The following is a 16,225-nucleotide window of genomic DNA, read 5'->3' as shown; positions in this document are numbered from 1 at the left end:
CTGCTCCCGAACTTCATGGCTTGAATGCTTAGGAATCAACTTGGAATTTCCAGCCTACGTATGTATTGGTGGGTAGTTTAGAGCCATTTGTCGTTGTGTCAGCAATATATCCTTAAACCTGAATCGTTCTTTTTCTCTTCTCAGTGTTTATCTGTGAATATACTGACCGATGATAATCCTGTCCTTTCTCAGCCTAGTTTGGGGAGTCCGCATGAACACATTTGCATCCACTCTTACGCGGTGGGCTCTCGACTACAGCTGTTTGCCATACCGTCCTGTTCACCTGTGCCCAGGGGAGGGGTTCGGATGGCACAAGTGCCCAGCATCCCGTATCTCTCCAGGGCTTGACTCCCTTCCTCTGCTGGAAAAACTGGATAGTGCTTAAGTGTATTGCAGATTTTATTCACGATTGCGCATTATGTTCTATGCCGCCTTAAGTAATTGAAATGACTTCACTGCAGCCATGCAAATAAAGCAATTGCAGCATGGCCTGGAATTAACCTGCACTGGGAACTACCTACCTTGTCCTTTTTCTGTTCTGTCAGCCTTTTCATTATTTTTTTTTTAATATAATCAACTATATATATATTTTCAAATATCATCCTACTTGATGTTGACTAATGTATTCTGTGCACGGTCCATCAGTGGAATTGAATTTTGTTTTCAATATTACTTTTGGGTTTAGCTGGAGAGACCTAAGATTTTGATTTCAATCACCCATTAGTCTGCTAAAAAATTTGAAAGTCTAATCTCCTACCCACCACAGTAATTAAAGATGGGAAGAAAGATTTGTCTTGCAAATATTGCACATACAATGAAGTAGGAGAATGTGCTGAGTTACACTTGTGGATTAAAAGATTGATTGATTGCTTTATGAAGCCCTGAAGTTAGCCACCAGTGTCTAAGAAAAATCATGTTCACTGTTATGGTGTGTGTCAGCTTTCTTGGCAATTGACTGAAAAATCTTCTAAAGCTTAATCCAGGTATCGCTGTAAATAAACGTCACTTCTGCCTCATGCAAGGTTCTTCTCTCTGCAGAACTATTTCATACGTGCAGTGTCCCGCTGGGAGGGAAACACACCAACCTGAACGCTGGCCGAGGGCTGGGGAGCGACGTGGGTACCCACCTGGCAGCCAGTGTGTATCGTTTAGGGAAATGAGCCACTATAGAGGATAGATGTTCTGGAGGTCGGGTTGTCAGCTGCACGGGTGTACATACACACACCCTCACCGGTCTTGCTGGCTTGTACATAACATTACTATCCATCATCCATTTCAGGTTTTGCTGTTTCTCAGCAATACAATTTTTTTTATATATATATATATATATTTTTTTTTTTTTTTAGTGTTTCTCTCTTCACAGGTTTTGAAACAGCTAGACTCTGGCTAACAGCTGCAGTTACATCTCAGTAGGGCTTCGGGGAGAGGATTCAATTGCTCCATCAAGGAGCCTCCAGGAGGACTTGAGCAGCGGTGGGAGAAATTCATCTCCCTTGTCACCAGGCAGAGTAGCGACTTCCCTCCTTGTCTGTATAAATTTTGGTCTTTAACAGTGTGCAAGCATTGCAGCATAGAAGAGGTGCAGCACCTTTTGCTGTTTTATTATAGTTAAGTGCTTTGAAGAGTTTCACAAAATGTGACGTCACTTCTACTGCGCCTCCTTTTCCTGGTGAGAGGCCAACTGCCGTGCTATTGCTGATGCTGATGTAATTGTCTGTCTCCTTGAACAAAACTTCGTTGCATCTTCCTCTTCCCATTTTTCCCCTCCTCCCCCTGCTTTTTCTTGTTTAATTGGGATTCAGGACTTCAAAACTCCTTGTTTCCTTGAGGAAGAGCTGGGTTTTATTCTTGTCAGAGAGAGGGTGAGTTAGTCACCCCTGCCACGGGTCTGTTCTCGTTCCTGCATATTGATTTAAGGAAGGGATCAGCTGCTAGTTTCTGAAGGATTGGCTATACTCCCTGAGAGCACGTAATAAACCTGTTGGCAGCTGATGGCTTCACGTCATTAACTGGAGCGTATATTGGCACTACGTGCCTTTGAAATTACTCCTTGAGTGCTTCTTTGACGTATTCTCAGTGCGCTGGTTCTGTCCTTCTCCATGGCACAGACATAACCAGGGTACACAGACGGGTCCTGAGCTGTGCGTGTTGTGTGTAGGGGCAGCTGGGCTGCGAGAAGGCGGTTTTGGTTGACGGTGGCTAAAGACGGGCTGTGGGTTTGTGCCGAATGGCGGCTCTGCTGTACGCTGTGGAAAAACTGACTCTGAGCTGTGAAAGAGTATTTCTGCTACTGTTGGGCTCGACTGCACCATGTGTAGCAAAGACTTGGGTGTCATGTTAAGCACAATCAAATGTGACGTGCTAATTCCACAACTCTTATTTCTCCTTTCTTTTATGCCTCTTAGGATGTTTCAAAGATGACCGTATTGTGTTCTGGACTTGGATGTTTTCAACATATTTTATGGAGAAATGGGCCCCCCGGCAAGACGATATGCTCTTCTATGTCCGTCGAAAACTGTCCTATGTCAGTGGTGATAGTACAGAGGGGAAAAAGGTAAGTAATGATATATTTTAACCTGAGAAATTTAAGGTAACATGGGATTTGGTGTTCTGGAGTACCTGACGCATCTGAAGGATAAGGAATCTCCAGCTCTGCCCACCACAAGAAGTTATGCAAAATTGGCCCATAGAGAAATACCATGGTTAATGCTGTGAACATCGGCAGCAGTGTAAGTGAGCTTCACTATCGCAGACCTGAGGAGATCAGAGAGTTTGCGTGCTTTTTTGGAAAGCTTTTATGTTGGTCAGCCTTCATTTAGGGGAAAGGGGAGAACATACATGCTGATTTTTGTTTTGCTTTTCAATGATGATACTTTATAAATTGAAACTTTAAACCTGTAGAAAGGGAGGAAAAAAGGAGGAGTAAGATGGTCACTGGTATTTCTGGAAGAACCCTTCCTGAGATACCAGAGTACCAGGAATGAACACCTATTGGGTAGTCAGTAGCAGAATACATGCAGCCTCCTGGAGCTGGGATACAGTAGTGACAGTGGATAAATGACTGTATTCTCATAACTTACATTTAAGATGATAAGCCCTCCTATAGAAGTACTGTTTCTTGGAAACATATAATCAGGTAGCCTATTGCTGCTGCACAGGTATGTTCTCATTAGAGATTTGAGAAACTTCTCAGCATTTCATGGCAGTTTTCATCTTAGGTGGGGGAAACAGAAGCAAGAGAAATGGTGGTTTTACTGGGACTTAAGGAGATGGCTGCAGAGGATCAAAAGCAGGAGGATAAATGCAGGAAGAAAAGACTGGGATTAACTTCCTGACATATGTAAATAATTTACACTGTTGTTGAATCACAGATGTGTGCATGTGGTGTATGCAAGAGTGTTTTTAACCAGGTATACCAGAGTTCTCTGGGTTTAATTGTGGTGACATAAAGAACCAGAGTTGTCAACTCCCTTGAGAAAAGGATCCCAGAAGATTTTCCCACATTTTTGTTGGAGATACAGGAATGGGCAGAATTATCTCCTCTTCCCCCGACCCCTCCAAGTGCCATGATGACAACTACTGAGGAGAAGATGGCAAAGTATTGTTCTTCCTCTGTCAGCTTAATTGTTTAGTGGTCTTCGGCGAGTGTACTTAGAGCTTTAAGACTTTTGGAGGAAACTTTCATGCCAATTGTTGTTTAAATGGCTATGAATGCATTCCTGTTTCGCATCAAACAATATTGTGGCTTTGTTCAGCCTAATAAAACATGGGTTGTTTAAACCTCTTCTCCTTCCCAACAAGGAAGGTGGGTGAACCTCAGAGGAAGCCCAGTCGCTTAAGTTCATTCACAAACCCCCGGTCAATGTCTGTTTAACTCATTAATCAGTTTAAAGTGTTTGAACCTCTCATGGAGAGGAGATAGCAAAATAAACCCTTGCATTTGCTCTCAGAGCTTTGTTTAAGCCTCCTAAAAGCATCATAAATAATTTTTATTTGTGAGGGGATTTTGTAAGTAGTAGTTATTACAAAATCAGCAGTAGTGAATCACTTGCCGTAACAACTAAGATGGGGAGTGTGCCTTAGCACACGCAGTATTTTATAACTCCCCCTTGACTGTTTGCATTTTGCTCAGCCTCTGAGAAATGATTGTGAAGTACTTCAGATGCTTTGTGAAACTTCATAGTTTGGTGATATTTTGGTATGTGTGCAGCTGTCCTCCTGTTTCGTATTAGCTGACTGCTTTGCAGTTCCAACTCCTCTTGTACCTGATTTTTGAGCCTGTTCTGTGCGCCAAATAACTACCCCTACTCTTTAAATTCTGACTAGACAGGTTTTTATTTTACTTTCTAGTTTTGGCCATTCTTTCTTGAAAGATGGTGTCAAAATACCAAAATTATATCATTAAAAGGGGAAGAAGCTAGAGACTGATATTTATAGAAACCAAATATATCTTCAAGCATCCCTGCCACCCACCGAACTGTGTGCTCTCATTTACATCCCCAGACGTCGACCGAAAAGGCGGGTGAAGGGCAAAGGTTCAGAGTTGTTGGGGACCACGAAGGGCTAGAACTGGAGCTGCCCTGTTGGCTCCTGCCTTGTGCGCAGGTTGTGCTGAACGCTCTGGTGAGGATTTCTCCATGGGCCACGCAGAAGTTGACTATTGGGTAAATGTAGAAGTGCATCTCTGTAGCTTGGGTATACAGTGAAGCAAGTTCATTGTAGTTCTTGCACAGATGCTATGTATGTGCTCTGCAGTTGCCTGGCAATTGCAGGTTTGGACTGAAGAACGCTGGCAGAGATGCATGAGGTGAATCGTCCTATGACATCTCAGAGCATTAGTTCGTATTCAGGAAAATAAGATGTGCGCAGCTTTGAGCACAGTAATCTTCTGTAGGACTGATGACAAGGACAACAAAAACGGATCGAGCGGGGAGGGGCTGTTTGTCTGAATGCTGACAATGGTGATGTTTGTTTTCTGAGATGACGAGCTCATGCGGCATGTTCGCATCATTTGCATGCCATGGTGTGATGATTCATGTCAGTGAGAAACAAGTGTCGATTTATCAAACAGTTTTCAGGTTTTGATGGCTGTCCTGTGTGATTAACAGTCGTTCCTTCTTGTGGTTTTTTTTCTGTGCTTACTGGAGCTGAAGAGTGTCAGCAATAACGTTTGATTTTAAGTTGAAGTGTAGTAGAGGATAAGCAGAAAAAACCTGATAGGATCAAGATTAGAGATTCTGTTCAATTTTGAGGCTGAATAAGAATGGCTTTGGATGCGGCTTAGTCACAACAGCTTGGAGTAATAAATCTCACAATTCGGTAGCGATGATGGTAAACTCCTCTACCGTCATAAATTTTATTTTAAAAGGCCTTTTAAATAATCTACTTTGTAGACCCCCTGGTCTAAGCGACTTTCCGTTTGCTTCCCTTTTCCACCCCACCAATTTCTAAACTGCACATGTATGGGTGAAACAGCAATTAAGCCCTTCATATGGTCTATGCCAGGGCAGAACTGCCACGTCGAATTCTGGGCTATGTCCATGACACAGACTTGGATTCTGGAGAAGTGCATTCAACTCTGTGTTTCCTTGGCATGTCTTGATAACACTCTTGCAGTTTTTCTTGCCAAGTTTTGAAGATATTTCTTCTCTCAGTATCTTTAAGCAAAACCATAGACCCCATCTGTCAGGATCTGTGCAGGCAGGGAACTGTGAGCATCGTTCTTCTCAAGGTTAAGGGATTTAGTACGCTTTTTTAAGGTGGAATCCCTTTGACTTGTAGCTCTTTATGCACTGTTAAGTCAAGACTCAGAAAACCCCTTCGCTGCTGCCTCACGCACCAGCTGATGTGACCTGCCGGAAAATATAAGCCCTGATCCTCACTTACTAAGGGTCCTGTACATTGCCAAAACCTACAGCTTTAAAAGGTTAGAGTGGTTGGACTTGGGATTCTGATTTTAAAATGGTATTCGATCAAGATTTAATATCTCTGGCTTTTGCCGGTGCACAAGGCGTTCATAAAGGATTATGCTTTGTTACAGCTGCAAACTTCTGATCTTTCTGTAGAGAGAAGCTTTACTTTCTCATGGGACTATGGAAAATGCTAGTATGGTCTTAAGAGACGAGTGCTGAGTAGGGAAACTAAGGTAAAACCTCAGTGATACAGACCAGCAGAGCTAGGTTGTATTAACCCCTTCAGCCTTGCATCATGTTTTGTCACCTGAAAAGGGTGCTGTATTTAGAGGGCAAAGCAATTAAAAAAGATAGATTTAAGACACTGTTGGTGTATGTTCTGAGCTTGCCTGGATTTTGGAGTAGGTCCTGTTTTCTTCAGCGCCCTATAAATGTGGAGGAGTAGAGTTGCTGCCAAATGCATGGGGTAGTCATTCAGGCTGTTAAGTCTTTAAAAAGTTTAACCTACTGATGTTGTGGCTGCAGCTTCAGAAACAGAACTGAACAGGAGCCATGGTTTACATGTTTTTGTGCATCTGGACCTGTGACACAGCAAATATTGGCTGTGGTGGGAGACCAGTTAGTTTCCAAAGCTACATGACTTTAGGCACATGACTCCCACTGAAAATCACAGGATTTTCATAGCTGAATCTCTAATTCACTGTCACCATCTGTCTGGCTGGAAAATTTGACAACCTGAACTCAGCATCTAGCAGAAATGCAAGTTTTAATAATCTTACGTTGCTGTCTTTGTTGTACCTTTCAGAGCAGCGCTTTTGGTTTTTTTGAACGTTGTGACCAAACAGGGTATCTCCAGAAGAGCTGTTTGGTATATACTTCGTGGCAGTTCCGCATCACCATCGAAATGAACCAGAGAAACAAACGGCAAAAAAAGGCATCTTTTTTTGCCAGATAAATTCTCTCCTTGTACATGGATAGTATGTGGGGAAAAAACAATGATTGTAACATATGCAAGCCAGTACAGAGGCAGCTGTTCTGCCTCGACTCGTCTGCTGTGCGAAGTTGGTGGAGGTGTTGCAGGGAGTAGGAGCAGTGGCTTCTGCAGCAGAGGACAGCATAAAGGCATTGCTCTCGTTTTGAAACTTGAAAAAGGAACAGTGGCATTATCAGATTGATATGATTTTCTGTGAGGGGCTCAACATCTTAAATACAAAGATTTGGCTTTTCTTTTACAATTATCCTTCTCAGAATTTCCTTTGCTTTCTCATGCTATTTTGCTGATGTTTGGTTGTCTGAATACATGAATGTAAAGGAGCTGCTACTTGACAGCCTCTGCTTATGGTGCATTTTTTGCAAGACCATCTCCATTTCCTACGTGCGCTGTGGCAGACTGCTTGGCAAAAGCGGAGAGAAGAATACGGCCACAGGTGTGCCAGAACATCTCTTTTCCACGCAGAACTGGATCTGACTGTCTGTGACCTGCAATATGCTTCTGACCTACCTGGCACGCTAATGAGCATTCAGGGTGGAGATGTTTTCATATTCTGTCCTCTTTCCAGTGTAAATTCATGTCTGAGGCAAAGCGAGCGTGCAGCTGAAATATCCTTGTGGTGTCACAGTCAGTAAACTCCGGACTCGGGAAGGGGGTGTGGACTGCAGGGGCATTTTTAATGAATTGCTTTTTATTGCTTCCAGTCTTTGAAGAACTCTTCTTAAGCAGTCAAATAGGGTGACAAGAAAGCCAGGATCAGAAGAGAATTTAATGTGAATTGCACTGAAACGTGGCAGCCCCGAGTCATCCGGCTGAGAAGGTGCTCTATTCTCTGCAGTAGAGAGAAAACTTCACTGGGAAGGAAAGAAGCCCAGACCCGGTCCCCCCATCTGATAGAATTGTAATGAATAATTCAGTATCGCAAATGCAGCATATCTGAGTCACTGGGGGGTTGAGGGACTGCTAGGCTGGGCTTCGCACCCTGGAAAAGTTAAAAGTGTCTGCTTGGAGCTCCCTGAAAGCCTCATCAGGCTGCTAGGTCAGCAGAGCACTTAGTGTCTTTGATCTGTGGGTTACAGTCAGTGTCAGCTTGAAAATGTCTGTTTTCAGTGTTGAAATTAATATGCAATTGAATTGAAGCTCTGGAATATTGTAATCAAGACTCCAACAACACTAGTAATTAGAGGTTAAATGTCTAGTCTATCCACCAGTATTCCACTCCCGCCCCTCCTACGCTTTCTGGTCAGTAACCCAGTTGATGCATTTCCACATTCAACAGAGATGGTTTGAAATACGATGATTTATTAACATTCTGTAATCTTATTTCTCCCATGTCTTTGTTTGCTGCCTTCGTTACTGATGTAGCATGCCTTCCCTTGTTTTGCTGGCTGTATTCTGCAGGCAGCACACTAGTTGCTTCAGGCATGTGTGCTTTTCTAGGGAGGACTTCAGAAAGGCTGGGAAATAATATTACAGGAATAAGGTAGCAGTGAGCAACCTGTTATATCTGAAAATATTGGTTACTCTGTGGTCTGGGGCCACCTTTGGTAATGCTTAAATAGTCACACGTGTATCTGTCCTTTCAATTTTTGAAAGCTGATTTAGCAGATTTGTGGAGTGTTTGAATTGGGGAATGAAAGTTGATGCGATTCACAGAGTACAAGTCTCCGGCAGCAGCTAGGACTACTTTTTCAGTGATTTCTTGCCTTGCTGATGCTGATCAGCATGTTTTAACTCCCAGCCTTGTCTTGCTTAGCCACAGTTACAGTGGCTTTCTTGGTGCCAGAGTTATGCTGGGGGAAAACAGTTTCCACACCCTGTGTGTCTTATGATTTGCATGTTGTTGCTTTCCCCTCATTTGTTTGGTGAGCATCGTCAAGCATTCAGCTCCCAGTAATTTGAACAACTCGCGCTTTTCTTGTTTTTAATGTTTTATGCCTATTCTGCTATTGCTAGAATTGCAAAGATGGAGCTATGACTTTCTGGTTTCTTTTCACATAAGTAATTTCAGTTATGGTTGGCTGAAGTCAGCTTTGAGCTCTGTGGGTTCCATTAGCTTTTCTCAGTCTTATAATTTACTACTTGTTCTTATTGCTTCAGATTCTGCTTCTTCGTGTACAATATACAGATACTGGAAACAGTTATATGTGTAGGCCTGTTAAACCTTGTTTTCTATGACTGTGACTTGCCGATCCAGAAGGAATGTTTTGTGCTCATTAAAAAGAAGAAAACAATATGTTTGGTAGGAATTCCTGGTGATTAGAATTAATTTTGCAAGAGCTATAATTAATTTTAAGGTGATTAATATTGAGATATAAACTTACATAATAATGAAGAAAGTAAGTGAGAATTCAGTGAGAAAACTCAATCTCAAGGCAGTGCAGGATCTAGAAGCTAATGTTTGCTGTGTGCCCTCAAATGAGGGAGGAGAACAGTGTATTTTGTTACAGCTTGGTGAAGTGCAAAGGTTACAGATAGGTGTTTTCTGTCTTTGAAGAGGGAAGAAGCTGCTGTTTGTAGCTGCCAACTGATGCTATAGATTGCCCTGCATGCCTTTTACTCTTGTCTCATTAGAGATAAATGGGGCCTGACTTTTTAAAGTTTACCATTCAGTTCAGACCTAGTCATAGACCAAAGTCTGTTCTTCCCCCAAAAGCGCAGTTGCGTGGAAGGAGAGGATGTCAACAGATCGAAGTTGGGGGTTGTTTGCAGTGATGCCTCATCTTCTCTGAAAGGGGTCGGGAGGATGAGCAGCGTAATTAACCTTGAATTTCGGGAGCTGGACTTCACAAATCAGAGCATTTCTCACTCTAAGGTAAACTCAAGTGTTGACTTTAGGGCAGTCTTAAGTCATTAAGCCATCATCTGCAACCAGATCAATAAATGACAGGAGAAAGATTAGGTTGTAAGGAATTACAGCAGCACTAAAATCCATGTGAGCAGTGGGAATAGCTTTGCAGAACTGAATATCAAGAGGAAAAGAAATGGGAGGGAATAAAGGCTACATGTGAGTTGACTTTGTTGTTTTCAAGCTTAGACAGCGACTGTGCTCGTTGAGTGAAGAGGCGATGAGTCAACTGATCTGCGGGTACAGTTACCTCTTATCCCCAGCCTGAGCCCTTCAGCGTTACCACGTGTTAGTCCGTGGAATGTACAGGAGGGTTGTAAGATGAAGTGGTGCAAGATTAGAATTTCGCTCTCCTTCACGGGTGTATGCGGCTTTCTCCCTAAAAGCTCTTGGTTAGCACAGGAAAAAGTTCCCAAGCCATCCAGTTCATGATCATCTTATTCCCTTAAGGATTTAAATCCTGTTTGATTGTTAGAAGGGAGAGCAGTCAGCCTAGTCATCTTACTCTCTTTAAAATCCCAAATTAACTATGAAAAGAAAGCATACTTCTAGCTCTTTGCCTGATAAAAGCTAAACTTAAGTGATTGGAAACCATGCTGAGCCTTATCAAATATGGTGAAATCACTGCCTGTTTTAACCTCCTTAACTAATATCAATCCTCAGGAATAAAAAAAAAAAATTGCCATATCATGCAAATCGTGCTAATGATTCTCCTTGTAATGACTGCCTTTCCCAAATGTATCTGTCCAGTTTCATAATTGCAAGTGGAGTCTTTAAGTGACAACAAAATATAAATTAAATTTTTATAATGCGATATTTTACTGCCCTTTGCATTTTTGTACCAATAGAAATGTTTTATACAATCACGTGTTTTCTTTTTAGCTTCCCCAGCACTCATTACCTTTTTTATAATCATTACTGTTGCTTTATATATTTCTCACATGAAGACTAATAAACTTTACAAGGTCTGTGGCTTTTAACAATAGGACTACAAATAGGTCTATAAATCCAGCAAATTACTTTGGTCCGAAAGAAAAGGTCCTGAGTGGTGAATCTTCATATTAATGAATGTTATATGTAATTATTCCTCTTTGGAATATGATCATAGTTACAGTGGGTTGCCTGGTTTTTAAACATTTCAATCTAGGGTGTTGTAGATAAACCAATGTTAAGTTTACCTTGAGGTACGTGTCTGTAAGTTACAAATAGTTGGAAAATCTTGAGATGAAATCCCAGCTCCTCTGAAGTTGCTGAGAATTTTGCCATTCACTTCAGTGGGCAAGAATTTCCTTCCCGTTAAATATAGAGGGTAAAATAAACTGAGTTGCAGAATGATATAGCCAGGCTTATAGATATGTCTAATCTCATGTAAAAATCCCCTTTGACTAATCTTACTTCTCATCTGCTGTGACTCTATTCCTGCAGTATTCCCTGTGCCCTAATAAATACAGCTCATGTCCCTGCTCTGCCCCCCGTGTCCCTCCAGCAATGTACCGTGCCTCCTAACCTGTGTAGTCCTTTTCTGTCTTTTCGGTTGCTACCAAGGCAAAAGGAAGCCGGTGCTGTGTGTGGCTCATGGTAAATGGCGCCTGAGAAAGATGGAGCTTCCCTGGCCCTTCTTCGGCAGCAGTAGTAACGTGGAGTTTGGTTGCCGATTGTCACGACGGTACAGTCTGCGAGACCTCTGTTGAGTTTGTCCGAAGTTGGCCAATGCATTTGAAAGATGGGTGAGAGTGGGAAGGGACTCAGCTGTGTAAGCTCCACTTTCTTAAACCAGATGTTGTATTTTTTTCCCCAATGTATGCACCGTTACGTCAGTAACCCTACAGCTTTTTATGCATATAGCCAGTCTGCTCTAAGATGACATCTCTCTGGTAATCCCACGTTCACATGAGGAGATTGCTGGTGGTGTGAAGTCCTAAGGACATGCAAGAGATGTGAGAAAGAGGACAGGGAGGGAGAAGACATTTTGCAAGTTCAGCTGCTTATTTAAACTAACACGCCTTCTCCAGATAGAAAATATTGCAGCTATTGTTGCAACCTAGTTGGGATCGTTTTGACTTGAACGGGTCTCCCATTTACAGGTAAGTGTGAAAAAACAGAGAGAATTGTTTGTTTACATTTCAATTTTAAAAGCATGTTCGCTGGTAGCCACCTGTGAACCCCCTGTTCCTGATGAGCATGGGCTGGAGTGGGAACGGTGTCTGGTGCAGCAGCCCCCTTCGTGTCTCATCAGCCATCCTGCAACTTGGGTGATGAGAGAGGATAATCCACTGCCGTTCTCCAAGGCTCTTATTCCACCTGCAAACACCCTCCTGTGTCCTCGCCTACAAGTACACGTAGTATTTGCAGTAAGCCTTCAAGCTGAACCTTGAAGCTAAACGTCAGCATGGCGTTGGCAGAGGTAGGGCGTAAATACTGCCTTTGGGCATGATCTGGGCTGCACAGTTTCTCGCCTGCAGGTCGTGAATGAGTAGCAGAAGTTACAGTCGCCCAGCATTTCTCATGCCCGCAAATGAAAGAGGTAGTCCAAAGCTATGAATAGACTCTCCTAGGTCACTGCGTCACGGAAAAGATGAGCAACTGCTGGTGGGCACGCAATTTGTCCCGTTTGGACCTTTGAAAGAACCTCTGCAAGACAGTGGAGTCTGAGAAATCTTCCTGCTGTTGTGATTTGTCCAGAGACACTAGAAATTACAGTCAGCTTTTTAGATCATTTACTGCTCTTTCTGTTGGTTTGGCTTTTGATTGTACAAAGTAGTTGTGGGGAGATAATAATGAATATTGAAACAAATTTTTAGAAAATGGATGGTTTTCTCTGTAGCTGAACTTTGCCTCTTGCACAGAACAGTTTACAGTCGCTTTATTGCAGTGGGCTTTGTTTCAGCTTTATAGCCAAGGTGGGTGTCAAGTTGCCATAGCTACTGGGCATAATGCTGCCTTTATGTGGGCTCCAGAGTGCATTCCAGGAGGATCAGGTGCAACTTCTGAATAATTAATAGTATCCGGGAAAAAGAAATTAGAATTTTGTTTTGGAGGGCTTTCTTCTCGTTGTCATCTACAGTTACTGCCAGTAAAAATTACGGTAGCTATAATCCGAAGAAGAAGACTCTATATGACATCTGAAAGAATCTTTTTTCATTTTAGTACATTATTGCATTGTTAAATACAGTTGTCCCCTTTAAGTATTATCTTGAATATAAATACTCTAGGGAAGTCTTATAATGTAATCTGTTGTCAATGTCATTGTCCCTTCTGCAGCTTCTCGATGTGACAGGACTGGGGATGCACCCTTCCCATAGGGCTTCTCTGCATGCTCCAGAAAATACCAGACTTTGATTTTCTTCCCATTTAATAGAGACAGGTCTGTCGATGCCGAGTGGATGAGTGAGCAGATGGATCTTCATGGGTGACTTAGTCAGATCAGTTCACGTTGTCTTACTGGGTGTACATTCTACAGTGATGCTTGGCAGCCTGTTACAAAACACAAAAACGCTGCTTTGTCTACAGGTCTGTGGTATCGTGACTTCTCCCAGCTTGCTAAATACACGTGAGGCCAAAGTCTTTGGAGATTAGTGATCTCCATGGCATTCGTGGTGATTTCTTGTTCTGAGAAAATGTCTTATTTCTGTGCCAGAGTCCTGGCAGTTCCTTGGATACTGTCTTTTCCCTCTGAATTGCATCATGTTGTTGATATGTTCTAGTACGTAGGCAAGGAAGCAACGAGTGACCTGCATCTCGGTGGTCTGGAGGTGGGGAGTTTTCGTCCAAAGAACCAAACGGTGTTGTAACGGCAGCCCCACGCTGTAGGGAAAGTTTGGACGTGTTTTGGCAGGTCAGCCTCTGTGCAGCCAGCCTTGTTCCGATGAGCTGGAGGAGACGCTGAAGCCAGAGACATTGCAAGGATTTCAGCATTTGTCACACAGATCTGGATTGCTGCTGGGTTTCTGGCAGCGGTCTTATTTTCCGTGTTTCCTTTTTTTAATGAGTTACCTCCACCCCCTCCCCAAGAGCAAGATGAGCAGGAATCACTGCACACAAACCCTCTCTGGTACTGGGTAGCTTTGGCTCAGACTGAATCTACCTTCTAATATCTGCTAATCTTAGACCTGACACCTGCTGGTAAAAATAACATAAAGTGTTCAGACCAGGGTAGAGTGCTCTGCATTAAATCAGGGTCATGCAGCTTATTGATAATTTTTTTTTTTAGAAGCAGAAATCAATATAGCCCTTCCTTTTCCCATCACCAGTATATTAAATTAGCTTGAAACATTTGTGAGGCAGATTCAAAACTTAGGGTTGCTACATCTTTAAATTTAATAATATTCTGAAAGTTATAAGGGGGTGTGCATGTATTTTTTTTTTTTTCTTTTAACTAACACTGTTAGGAGCAAGCCTACTGGGATTTAAAGTGTTTCAGAGCTACAGGGAAAGTAAAATGTAGAAAGTGAATGCTCTATCATTTGCATTCTAATGGAGGTCTACTTCTAGACCTGGATTTTTCTCTTAACGTCTTTTTTTAGGACTCTTCTAAGCATTCCAATAGCTTATTACAGCTTGATTGCTGTCTCCAAAATGCATTTGTATCAATGATAGCCTTGGTGACATTAGTCTTGGAGATGATGCAGAAGTCCATGAGTATGTTGGGTTTTGAGAATCCATTGAAGGTACTGTATTTTCAGGTTACTGGAGACCTGAGGTTTGGGAGTGAGAATTGATGTCTTTGCATAGGTTGGGGAAAAATAAATTAGTTTTTGTGGCGGAAGGAGCCGAAGGTGGCTGTTTATGCCCCAAAGTTTGTTCTTGCTGTCTAACCAGTTGGTTCTAATAAAAAGCTGCTGTAGTCACAAATTCTCTCTTCTTCACATCCGTAAACTGTCTTACTATAGTAGCACTACTGGTGTTGTATGCAGTGTTTCAAGTTACTTGTAATGTGTGTCTTCAAAGGATCCAGAAGGAAAAGGGGTTTTAATGTTCTGCCCAGCTTGGGAGTATAACTAGAACTTACATTAACAGTGCAGTTATAGTTAAATAGAATTTATTTTTTTTTGTCCTGACATTGCTTGATGGCTGGCGTTTAGCATTCAACACCATTTCTTTGTTGTACTTAAAATATTTTCTCTGATTTTTTTTTTTTTAAGATATCTTTCATTTCCCTAAGAGAAAAAATTTATTGTGATTGTTTACACTGGTAAAAATGTAGTCTTCTTTCACTGTCCAAATTTGTAACTAAATGCCTTGTGGCTGGCAGGTAATGCACAATTAGATTTCTAAGTGAGAAAGGTGCTTCTAATGTTGAAAGCCGGTAGGATTCACAATAGTTGGATGCACTATGTGATGGGGGCTTTTAAAACTGTGTGCTGGTGAGCACATACTGGGGGATAATTCTGCTTTTGTAGAAAATGGACCAGTTCTTTGAAAGGAACGTTTTTCTTTTGCTGGCTTTTCCTGATCTTTTGAACCAAACCTGTCAATGTAAAATCCCCAAAATCAAATTTCAGTCTCTGTATTGCAGCTGGCTCTGGAGATAGTAGGAGTGTTTCCTTGCTGAACTTATATTGTGGAAGAAGTCTTGAATTTTTTTCACTGTATCATCTTCCTCTCCCTTTTCATGTTCAACCCCCTCCCATTTACTGTTTTTTAGTGAGTGTGGTCTGAAAAAAACCCTGAAAAGTGGTGCTACTACTAGATAGACCTGTTAATCCCATTAATTAACAGAAAACCAGAATCTGCTTTTTTTGAATGCTTTCTGAATGCCAACAAAATAGTGCTTCTTGTAAACCCTCTTCTTCTTACCCCATGCTTTCCATGCTGCCCAGCTGACAGCCTGTATCAATTCTGACTGTAGATTTCTTTTCAGGACTTTTTCAAAGGCTTATGTGCTAAGCTGTGCAAACAAGGTGTTTTTCAATTCACACAGGTTTCATCAAGCAGCTCTGATGCCTTGGGAACTATATAGAATTAATGTTCTCCCTAGTGAGGGTTTTTTTTGGCGAGGGAGGGCCTAGATATCCCAGTGTTCATATTATTAATACCAATTTAAAAGGCTGATTGTGTTCTCAAAGTTTTAGGGAGCAAATAGGCATGCTGGAAGAAGTATCTAGTTTATCACAAAGATTTTAAACCTGGACTAGGGTCTCAGATGGGTTTTTCTGGGTTTTATGATAAAAATGTTTCAGCTGTCTGGAAGCGTATAACTTAACGTGTGTGTTACACTGGTTTCCAGTACAGGATCTTGTGTGGCTCGAGTTCTTTAGTAAAGTTAACCAGTCCATAATGTATACATCTCTGAAAGGCATATTTCTGTGAATAAAATACATCCGCGTCAATAGACGCTTTGCTCCGTTGCCCTTGGGATGCGCTTTTTGTGCGGGTGACGACTCCTGGCGAGTTTCGAGGACAACGCGTGTTGCGGTGGGAGCAGCTGCCGCTGGAATTATCGGCGGGGGGGGCGGTCTCGAGGGGCGGGGGGGA

At 42.2% G+C, this 16,225-nt stretch overlaps 1 protein-coding gene across 1 annotated transcript in view; it reads left to right on the top strand.

The window, feature by feature from the left end:
- The first annotated feature begins 2,402 nt into the window (after window positions 1-2,402).
- The window catches only part of KIAA0930 (KIAA0930 ortholog), a 38,769-nt gene continuing 24,946 nt past the window's right edge, over window positions 2,403-16,225 (top strand). Inside the window, exon 1 of the mRNA XM_010575276.1 lies at window positions 2,403-2,554. Coding sequence (XP_010573578.1) covers window positions 2,444-2,554 — 111 coding nt within the window. The 5' untranslated portion in view covers window positions 2,403-2,443. The remainder of the gene's footprint in view (window positions 2,555-16,225) is intronic.

This window comes from Haliaeetus leucocephalus, unplaced genomic scaffold (assembly GCF_000737465.1).
Source record: "Haliaeetus leucocephalus isolate CR32 unplaced genomic scaffold, Haliaeetus_leucocephalus-4.0 Scaffold473, whole genome shotgun sequence".
Lineage (NCBI taxonomy): Eukaryota > Metazoa > Chordata > Aves > Accipitriformes > Accipitridae > Haliaeetus > Haliaeetus leucocephalus.
This window is presented reverse-complemented; position numbering and strand designations above follow the sequence as displayed.